Source organism: Neofelis nebulosa, chromosome 3, assembly GCF_028018385.1.
Source record: "Neofelis nebulosa isolate mNeoNeb1 chromosome 3, mNeoNeb1.pri, whole genome shotgun sequence".
Lineage (NCBI taxonomy): Eukaryota > Metazoa > Chordata > Mammalia > Carnivora > Felidae > Neofelis > Neofelis nebulosa.
This window is the reverse complement of record NC_080784.1, coordinates 171,646,258-171,657,531: the sequence shown is the minus strand read 5'-3', so window position 1 is coordinate 171,657,531 and position 11,274 is coordinate 171,646,258. Positions and strand designations below refer to the sequence as shown.

The following is an 11,274-nucleotide window of genomic DNA, read 5'->3' as shown; positions in this document are numbered from 1 at the left end:
CTCGCACTCTCTCTGCGGAGCTCTGTGGGCCGAGCGAAACTTGGGGTGTGTGTGTGTGTGTGTGTGTGTGAAGGCCTGATGCCCGCACGTCCAGAGCTCAGTCCTGGGGGAGCGCGGTGGGCGGGGGGGGGGGGGGGGACCGGGAGGGGCGGAGGGGGGCGCCCTAACCAGAAAGCGCAGGGGCATCGGCGGCCCGGACCGCGCCCCCGCGGTGATTAGCTCCAGCGGCGCGACCCGGGAGGGCGGACTCTTTCTTAACCCTCGGCGTCTCCCCCTCCCTCTTCCTTTTTAAAGGACGCCTTGCAGGGAGAGCCGTCAGCAACCGGGAGGCCGTTTGTACTTGGCCGCGGCGGGGCTGACTCCTGCTCCGGTGACAGACAGGGGCGGAGGTGCAGGGGCCGCCGGTCCCGGGCGCCCGCACGTGGGGATCTCGAATTCTTCCTCCTTCGGGCTCCGCTCCGGACCCCCGGCGACGGCCCCGAGGAGGGGCGCTGCGCGGCGCTGGGGTCGCCCGCCCGGGACGCGATGGCTCCCTTGAGGAGCGGGGAGGGCGGCGGCCGAGGGTTCAGCGCGCCCCTGGCGCGGGTCGCAGTATGAGACCGGCGAAGGGCGGCAGTAGCAGCCCCAGCAGCAGCCTCTGCCGGCGCCTCCCGCGGGCCCTCGCCCTCCGACCCCGCGCACCATGCAGACGCCTGGCCTGCGGAGTCCGCCGCGCAGCCGCTGCCGCCTCCCCGGCCCCCGCTAACCCCCGCCAGAGGGGCCTCGGACGCCGCGGCCAGCCGCCCGCGCCGCGCCCCAGGGGAGGCGGCACCGAGGCGCTCAGCCCTCCGCTCTCCGGCCGCGCGCGTCCCCCTCCCGGCCGCCCCGGGCGCCCAGCGGCGATGGGGGCGCTGCTGGCGCTCTGGCTCCTCCTGGGCTGGCTGCGCTGGAGCCCGGCGGGCGCCCAGCAGTCCGGGGAATACTGCCACGGCTGGGTGGACGTGCAGGGCAACTACCACGAGGGCTTCCAGTGCCCGGAGGACTTCGACACCCCGGACGCCACCATCTGCTGCGGCTCCTGCGCGCTGCGCTACTGCTGCGCCGCGGCCGACGCCAGGCTGGAGCAGGGAAGCTGCACCAACGACCGCGGCGAGCTGGAGCACCCGGGCATCACCGCGCGTAAGTGCGGGCCCTCGGCCTCAGCCCGGCGCCCGCGGGTGTGCGCCCCAGGCGGTCCTGGGTCTGCGCGCGTTGGAGCGGCCAAGGTGGGGGCATCGGGGCCGGAGCGGGTGGTCGCGTTTCGGGTCAGGCGCCCTAATTGCTTTGCAATCCCGATTCCCGCCACGCGCGGTCTCCACGGGTCGGCCCGAGGAAAGTTTGCAAGGGACGGCGAAGACCACAGGGCTTGCTCCCGTTGACCCCGGGCAAGACAGTAGTAGGTCTCGGGAACGCGGGAGGTCAGGGGAAGAAGCTACCGGGACAGCGCCAGGTCGGATTGCGGGTTTCTAGGGCGGTGGAGGCTCCCCATCGAGCTACCGGGTCATCCGGGGAACTGCCGGCGCCCGGGGAACTGCCGGCGGCGGGGGCCGCAACTCTCGGGGAGCGCTCATCTGCAGCCCCGCAGGGCTAAAGGAACTACAGCCACGTTTATCCTCCCTCCCCACTTTTTTTTTGGTGGATCTTTGGTAGCTATCCTAAGCCTGTGTCTCGTTCTCCCGACTTCCTTTCATTTCTCTGCATCGAATTACCCTCTCCGACCCACCCCCTATTGTCACGCCTTTCAGAAATGCCCAGGTCCTCGAGGTGGAGATTTAGAAACCAGGGTCGCAGGGGCTGCCCGCCCCCTATTCTCCTGTCGGAAAACACGGGTCAAATTTCCGCTCACTTCAGAGCGGAATAAATCAAGACCCCAGCAGAGGAACTTTACACCTTAAAAAAAAAAAAAAAAAAAAAAAAAAAAAGGGAAAGAAAATAAAGCTTTCCACCTGAATGGGAACGTCTGGGAAACCCGTTGGAGCTTGAGGCGATGGTTTTACCGGTGGAAACCCGGGGAGCGGGCGGAGCTAAGAATGGGTGACACCCCAGAACGCCACAGCAGAGGTCTGAAGCGGGCACCAGAAGTTCCCCGGGAAAGAATTAATGGTGCCCGAAGTCCCCCCACTCCGCCCCAACCCCGCCCGCAGAGAGAGTAAGGACCCAGAGGAAAAGCAGACCCTGGTTTGTCTTAGAACCCCATTATACTCTCAAGGACTTTAACTTCTGGTGGATTGGGGAATTGGTTTCTGGAGAGAAGATGCTGGGGGGAAAGCAGAGAACTCAAGGCCATCCTGGTGTGTTAAAAAAAAATACAGACTCGTTCCCCTGGCTTTCCTCCACTCACCCTGGGGGACCCATTTGCTTTCTGCACAGACTTTAAGAGCGCAGTCTGCATCGGGGATTCCGTCCTGGGCCTCCAGGCTCCGCCGTGTTGCCCAGGCCAGCAGGAGAGAGGGCAGCATCCACACTCACTGAGGTGCGGTTAGCCAAAATCTCAGGGACCTTGGCCTGTGACTGCCTCTTGCCAGCTGGGTCACTTGGGCAAGTGACTTAACTCTCTGGGCCTCTTCTCAGCTCTAAAATGCGTGTATTGCTGGGGCGCCTGAGTGGCTCGGGGGGTTAAGCCTCCCATCTCAAGGTTGGTGGGTTCCAGCCCAGCATCGGGCTCTGTGCTGACAGCTCAGAGCCTGGAGCCTGCTTCGGATTCTGTGTCTCCCTCTCTGCCCCCTCTCCCCTCTCAAAAATAAACGTTAAAGAAAAAAAACTTTTAAATGCACATATTGCTCTCAGAGGAGACAAACTGTGAATTAAGTGAGTGTATGGATGTTTAGAACAGTGGGGGAGTAAGTGGCTGGTCGGTCACGCTCCCCTCCCCTTCCACAGGGTGCTACTAAACATGGCAGAAGGGGTGGTAGACTGTAGAGCTTACACCGAGGAACCCCCAACCCTCGGGGTTGATCGTTCCCTGTCCATCACTGCTTGTGTGTCTTTGGGAAGGTCAAACATGAGTATGTTGCCACATCTGGAGAACAGAGAGTACCATGCCTTCCTCACCGAGTGTCCAGGAGAGCTGAATCAGGTCATAAGTAAGAGTCAGGCACACAGTAGGGTCTTAGTTTAATGCAGGTTTTCTTGGTTCTACTTCTAAGCTGGAGGCTGCATCCAGAGGTGGCCCTATCAGACAGGAGAGACACTTGGAGAATGTCCCAAAGGTGCCTCAGGGGTAGGAGATTTTATGTCTGCCGTGCACAGAGAGAAGGAAATGGGTTTGCTCTGACGGAGGGATGCCCTCATAGAAAGTTGGGGCCACCAACACCAAGAGCTACCTCATGATCTAAGGTTGGCCAGACCTTCCCACAGTTTGGGTGGAAATTGAGGGGAAGAGGTGTGGCAGCTGGGGTGGGCATCCCAAATCATTTCCAGGAAGAAGTGTCCAGAGATGACAATTTAAGATGCAGTCACAGACACAGTTCGTTTGGGCCCACTATGGAGTTCTTTAAAACTTTTATTTTTATTTATTTAAAAAAACTTTTTAATGTTAATTTTGAGAGAGACAGACAGAACACAAGTGGGGGAGCGGCAGAGAGTGATGGAGACACAGAATCTGAGACAGGCTCCAGACTCTGAGCTGTCAGCACAGAACCCTACACGGGGCTCAAACTCACGAACCACGAGATCATGACCTGAGCTGAAGTCGGACGCTTAGTGGACTGAGCCAGCCAGGCGCCCCTATTTTTATTTATTTTTAAATGTTTATTTATTTTTGAGAGAGACAGAGAGTGAGCAGGGGAGGGGCAGAGAGAGAGAGGGAGACACAGACTCTGAAGCAGGCTCCAGGCTCTGAGCTGTCAGCACAGAGCCTGATGAGGGGCTCAGACTCATGAATTGTGAGATCATGACCTGAGCTGAAGTCAGACCTTAACCGACTGAGCCACCCAGGTGCCCCGTGGATTTCTTTCTGTGGTTCTTTCCATAGTCTCGTAATGGAGGGCTCATTTACAGGCCTGGCTCTCTTTGCTTAGATTGGAGATTCTTGGATGGGAGATGAATTTTCAGCTTCGGAGATGGGTCAGAGCCCTCAGTGCCCCACTGTGGTAAAACTACCAAAAACCTGGGTTTACATCCAGAAGTTCTGGTAACCAAAAAACTCACACTTTCCCTCCCTCCAGTGCATGAACTGGAGGGTAGATTCTGTCCCTTCTGACTTCCAGATGTGCAATATAACGGCTAATTGCTAACAGAGGCTACAGTATCAGTTTGCTTCCTCCCTGCTCGGAGCAAGAATATTGGGTCATCTCAGTTTGCACTTTAGAGGTTACCAGCTCTGAGAGGCTGGGCTGACAGCGGTGGTCATACTGGGTCACTCCCCCCCCCCCCCCAAAGGTGCCTGGAGTTTGGGAGACTCGTCCAAACACCTGTGTGTGTCTTTTTTGTTTTACCTTTTAGAGCCCGTCTACGTCCCCTTCCTCATCGTTGGCTCTATCTTCATTGCCTTCATCATCCTGGGCTCTTTAGTGGCTATTTACTGCTGCACCTGCTTGAGACCCAAGGAGCCCTCACAGCAGCCAATCCGCTTCTCACTCCGCAGCTATCAGACGGAGACCCTGCCCATGATCTTGACTTCCACAAGCCTCAGGGCACCTTCCAGACAGTCCAGCACGGCCACCAGCTCCAGCTCCACCGGGGGCTCCATCCGCAGATTCTCCTTTGCCAGAGCAGAGCCGGGCTGCCTGGTGCCCTCCCCGCCTCCACCTTACACCACGGGCCACCCCATCCACCTGACCCAGCCATCCGGTTTCCTGGTGTCACCCCAGTACTTCGCTTACCCACTCCAGCAGGAGCCCCCGCTGCCTGCGAAGAGCTGCCCGGACTTCAGTTCCAGCTGACGGGCCACAGCGATAAATCCAGCCCGTCGTACAACGGCAGACAGGTGGAGTGCTGTCGCCATTGCTGCAAGTATTTCTGGGGAAATTTCCCTGGGAGCTGGCGATGTCATGGAGGAATGCGCTAGGAAAATACAGCGCCTTCTTAGTCTTAAGGTTCCCAGCTCCCATCACAGAACGGGTGCGTTAAGAGAATTGCTTTCTGGCCTTGAAAACGTGGTGATTATTACATTTCAACTTATGCTGCTTTTATTCAAAATAGGCACCAGATCAATTTACAGTTGCAAATTGGCTGAAAATGTATTAATTAGACAACTCAGCTATAATGTTTAGGAAAGGCCTACATGTTCTTTTGAGTTGTTTAGTGAGTCTTAGTACAAATATATACATAAATAAGCAAAGTAAAATACCTGATAGTAATTATTGAAGGTTCTTTTAAAAAAAAAAATTAACAACGAAGCAACCTGAAGGGACAGTGAGCAACCTATTTACGATTTTGGGAGAAACCTAACCAAGAATAACGTTAGCATCGTGAGAAGAGTTACTTTTTAAATTAATAAATGTTGTTTAAAATATAAGAGCTTTTTCAGAATACAAGATTTCAGTAACCACATGGAGTTTAAAATTTTAAATATTTACTCAGATATTCATTGTAAACAGATCTTATGTAAAAGCATTTCCCGCACCCACCCGAGGGAATATTTATTGCAGACTTTTTGTTCAACAGCATTTAGTGTTTAAATGAAAGTTGGACAGCTGAGTCTTAAAACATTTATTTGTAAAATGAGTCCTGTACAAATGTAAAGATTTGTAATTTAATGTATTTACCACATTGACGGTACTAATTATTTAGTAGTCCACACTGAAATTTTTTATGTTAATAATAACTGTGGCGTTCAAAGTCCATCTATTGGGTTATAATCACCGAATATTACATATCTTACGTGCCACTCAGTTCCATGTCTGATGATCACATTTGGGCATATATCCTGCTGGGTTAGAATAAATAAAGTACTTTATGTTTTTGTGAACTTGAAATTTTAGATCAAAGTGCTTCATTTTATCTTCTTAATGATACTCTGCTATTCAATAAAAGAAGATGTCTTCACTTACTTCATATTTTGAAATTAAAAAATCCTACACTGAATTTGCATTACGTTAAAAAGCTCTTTTCCACATCAGGGCTTGTGGAGAGCAGCGAAGGAAGTGAATTCTTAGAGATTTAAAAATCGGAACATTTCTCATAAGAGTCTGGATTTCTGGCTTCTCGTGACATGAGGAAGATGTGGCACTGAGGTTCCTATACTGCCATTGGGCCAGGCCAGCCCTTTTCAGACAAGACACTTGTCATTCACCAGCCTCCTGCCTGGTCTCCACAACCTGGCCCCTTTCCCTCAATTTTGTTACCTACTTGACCCCTGTGGGTGTTGTTTTGGAGCCCCGGTTTATACGAATTCATGCTACGATATGTGACCCTCAATAGCTCTTTTTATATATTTTTTTAAATACAACCATTTTTATTTTTTTTTAAAGTAAGCTCTACACCCAAAGTGGGGCTTGAACTCAGGACCCTGAGGTCAAGCGTCACATGCTCTAATTGGCTGAGCCAGCCAGGCATCCCTCAGTAGCTCTTTTTATAATTTATTTTATTTTACGGAGAGAGTGCACAAATGGGGAGAGGGGCAGAGGGAGAGAGAGACTCTTAAGCAGGCGCCATGCCCAGCACAGAGCCTGACACGGGGCTCCATCCACGACCCTGGGATCATGACCTGAGCAGAGATTAAGAGTCAGATGCTCAATGGAGCCAGCCAGGCCCCCTTGAGTAGCTCTCTCTCTTTTTGTTTAAAGTTTATCTTGAGAGAGAGAGTGTGCGAGCTGGGGAGGGGCAGAGCGGGAGAGAGAGAGAATTCCAAGCGGGCTCTGCACTGTCTGCACTGTGAGGATAGAGCCCAATGTGGGGCTGGAACCCACAGACTGAGATCATGGCCTGAGCCTAAACCAAGAGTCAGACGCGTAACCGACTGAACCACCCATGTGCCCCAGTAGCTTTTTTTAATAGAGTCACTTAGAATTCTAACCTGGGGGAGTTGTTTGGCCTTACCCTTTTGCTTTCTAGCTGAGGAAGCAAATTCAACGGTATCGTGCCTTTGCTCGGTCTGATGGCAGAGGAGCTCTGACTTCTGGTCCTCTGCTTTCTCCCGTGACCAAAAGTGGTGACTTCAGATATCCCATATTGCCCAAAATAAGAAATGAAAGGAAGAAGGGGGGGGGGGCAGTTCGGGAGGGAGGCAAGAAGGGAAAGAGGGATGGCCGAACAGTAAAAGGAGAAACACTTGTGAGCATGCCTCTGGTACATACTCCTTTGTCATTAGACTGGTTTTATTCATGTTTGTTATATATTGCTCCTTTGATATTTTAAAAGCTAATCTCTACTGGGCTCTTATGAGCCAAAAACTATTCCAAATATTTATATGCGCTAATTCCTTTCATCCTCCAAACAACTTCAAACAGGGAGGCATTAGAATTCCTATTTTACGCACTTGGAGGAGTGAAGTCACTTGCCCAAGGTCACACAGTCAGTCCTGGAGCTTCATGCAAAACCAGGTTGAAACAGCAAGGGAACGCCTGCTTTGAGGTTTTGAAGTTTCTGTGCATGAAATCCACTGTGGGGTAAAGCATGAAACCCAGTCCCAATCTCCGAAGCAATGACTGTCAACTCTGTTGGGCCCAGTGAGCTCTCCTTAGAACAAATATTTTGTGCCATCCCTTTAACTGTCCTAAATTGAAATTTATAGGTAATATTAATCACTTACAGATACAATTTTTAAAAATCAATACAGTGTCTTAATGGTAAATAGGAGAAAGAAAAGGAAAATACTTCCAAATGTGACAGTTTCAGTAGACCTAACGAAGGTCCTAGATTTGCACCTCTAAGCAGAACGACTGAAAAGCGATAGCTCCAAATCCAGACTGATGCAGGGTTGCTAGACTGGCAACCCACACCCCCTGTTGCATTATTGCTGTTAATGTGATTTTTCCAAACAAAGCAAGGTCTGATCTCCTTTTGATTTTCACAGTCGTTATGTATCTGGAAAATGCAGTGTATATTAAAACAGTGTCAAAGATACTTTATAGGTAAAATAGGATTAGGTTTTTCCACCCAAAGGAACATTCCAAAGTCACACCGACGGTCAAGTCTTTGTTGGGTGGACTAACCTGTGCATTGTAGGATCTCTGTCAAGACAAAGACCCACCAATGAATACCCACGACACCTGCCTCTCCCCCTCCATCCCAGCTGTCTCCACACAATTCCACAATGTCCTCTAGAGGGCAGAACCGCCTCCGCTGAAAACCATCTAGCTTGTCAGCCTTCTCTAGTGGCTGTACTTCTATTTGCCATCCCTCTGGAGAGCAGTTCCATTAGGCAAAATAATGCTAAGGAATTCAAAACGTTCACACCTGCAAACTTCTCTTAGCCGTGTGCGCCAATCAAGTTCATGGGCTCTAAACTGTTTAAAATACGGAGACGTTGTGTCCTCATTGTAACCTGGCACTCAGTGACGCTGAATCAAATCATATCCCCACCTACTTGTTGACATAATACATGCCTTTGGACTTCTCCCTGAACAATATGTAGCTGATGTTATTATTTACACACCCAAGGCAGGCAACTTGGCCATCCTGTGGCAGATTTCCAGATATGGTCCGTCCGGCAAGCATTTACTGGACACCGTCTCTGGGTGAGGCACTGTGCTAGGGGTTGGGAGTGTCAAGATGAAGAAAACACAGGTCTGATTCAAAAAGCCACTATCTCCACAGACCCAGGCGTGACGGCAAGTCCTTGGGATAAGCTGTTACAGAGGCTCTATAAAAGAAGCACATTGTCTTTCCTGCTTTCCAGGAGCTCGCAGTCACTTAGGGGAAGATGAACCCACAAACCGACGCTTAGAATTCATTCTGGTAACTGCAATGATAGGGGATGTGTAGAGTGTCCAGGCGGCACATACAAAGGGCACCTCGCTTTTCTGGAGGGGTTGAGATCGAACCTGGGCCTCTGGATGCATAGGATCTGAGTGAGGAAGGCTGGGGGGGGGGGGCAGAGAGCAGTGCTAGGAATGAGAGGAAGAGCATATTAAGCAAAGGAAAGAACTGGTAGAATGGCAGAGAAGCACCCACCAGCATAAAAGAACAAGGAGCAGTCTGGAAACTAGCCAATTCAAAGAGTGAGGGTGAAGAGATGAGCAGGCTCAGTATCAGAAGTCTTGAAAACTAGGGTGGTTGGATATACATCACATGTAAGGGGAACCTCGACGAGGTCCATGAAGGAGAGCAGCTTGATCACGTCTTCATTTTAGCCTAGAGAGCAAGGGTAATGTCAAATCACCTGAAATTTCCAAAGAGAGGCTCGCCACAACCTGCCACAGCACCAAAGTATGGCGGAAATTGGGCTGATTGATGCTTTATTACTTTCCCCAAGAATTAGAGTCCAAACATCCTAAAACCATGATTATTTTGAAGAACGGAAGTTCTACACTTTGAAAGGTACTTATGCAAATAATGGGTAACATTTACTAAGCACCACGTGTGTCTCAAGTCTTTATGAACTGTAATATTTAATCCTCACACCCCTGAAGTGAGGGTTGTTATCACGCCTGTTTTGCAGATGAAGAAATCAAAGCAGCAAGGTCAAACACTATGCCCAAGGCCAGACAATAATAGCAGAGCCAAGATTTGAACCCAGGCAGTCTGCTTTGAAATTCTACATTCTTTATGATACATAACCACACAGCTCCCTCCCCACTGGAATGCAAGTTCTAGAATTTCTAGAAGGTCTAATTTTCTTGGGAAAAAATCAGCCAACCTACTTTTCAGAAAATCTATTGGAGACAAAGTGATTGATTGTGTAATATTGTACAAATCCTATAGAGAGAGGGGATTGTAACAGTCAGTAGAGCTGTGCTACAGCATGAAACACAGAATTAAATGTAAAGCGCGAATAGAAATACTAGATGACAAACACATCTCCCTTTACACATGAGAAACTTGGGAGACCAGATGATCTAGCATGGATTTTGGAGTTATAGTGCCTGGCTTAGTTTTCTGGGTCTGTCACTTATTATAAGCTGAGTGACTTTGGGCCACTTACTTCACTGTGTCTCAGATTTCTCATTAAAAAAAAAAAATTTTTTTTAATGTTTGTTTTTCAGAGAGAGACAGAGCGTGAGTGGGGAAGGGCAGAGACAGGGAGACGCAGAATCCGAAGCAGGCTCCAGGCTCTGAGCTGTCAGCACAGAGCCTGACACAAGGCTCACACTCACAAACCGTGAGATCATGACCTGAGCCAAAGTCAGATGCTTAATGGACTGAGCCACCCAGGTGCCCCCTCAGTTTTCTCATTTGTAAAATGGACATATTAGTGGTACCCTATTGCTTTGGGTTATCTTGAGAAATAAGTTAGAGTCACTGTTTCCAATCCCTTGCATTCTAGTGGGGAGGGAGCTGTGTTGTAATTAATGACAAATAATAGAAAGCAGATGAAATACCCTAGAATAGAAACAAAAAGGCTAAGAATTGTTGGGGGTGGGATGGGCAGATCTAACTGCTGATTGGAGTGCAGGGAACAGAGAAAATGGCCCTGTGGTTGATGGAGTGAGTCATGAAAATCCATGGCCCCTTTTGCTACCTGGCCAACCTCCCCACGTTGCCAGGGATAGAGCACTCTCCCACCCCGCTGCGTACTCATGACCTGTACGTTTTATCATCTGCTTTAGAAAAATGTATTTAATAAATTCGCTTTAAAATGAATCTTCATTTTAAAGCCAACAGATTGTACTTTTAATTGTCCAATTGGATCGATTGTTCCGTCTTATTTTCCTTGCCTATTTGCTTTTTCTTGGTGTTATTGTTAGTTATTCCATTTGGTGGAGAACTTGCCAGACTGACTTAAACCCGTAAGATTTCTAAAGTGAGATAATGAAAAAGGTTCCTGAAAGTATATACAATCACAGTTAGGAATTTGATTCAGTTCATTGGGCTGGGATCTGTTTACCTTTGCACAACCTAAAAAACTTATTTAGTATACACTCAGGAAAAACAAGAAATTAAACATATATTAAACTATTACGGAGACAAACTGTTGACATATTTTGACATGGATATGGCCGTTTTAAAACTGCAATTAGTTATTAATGCAATTATTCTGACAGAGTTGTTATTTGAAATCCTAGTTTGTACATGAAATAAAAACAATGGTAAAACAGATTTCCTATTTTCCAGAAATTTTGACTAGCCTCCTAATGAAATTGTCCAGGTTAGGAAGACCTTTTTTCATTAGAATGAGTGGCTCTGTGTTACCAAAATGGAAGCTGAGCTTAG

At 49.4% G+C, this 11,274-nt stretch overlaps 1 protein-coding gene across 1 annotated transcript; it reads left to right on the top strand.

Moving 5' to 3' along the window:
• The first annotated feature begins 245 nt into the window (after window positions 1-245).
• SHISA3 (shisa family member 3) lies at window positions 246-5,020 on the top strand. Its single transcript, XM_058722728.1, has 2 exons — window positions 246-1,158; window positions 4,462-5,020. Exons 1-2 carry the CDS (start codon window positions 594-596, stop codon window positions 4,899-4,901), a joined length of 1,005 nt encoding a protein of 334 aa, XP_058578711.1. The 5' UTR covers window positions 246-593; the 3' UTR covers window positions 4,902-5,020.
• The last annotated feature ends 6,254 nt before the right edge of the window (window positions 5,021-11,274 follow it).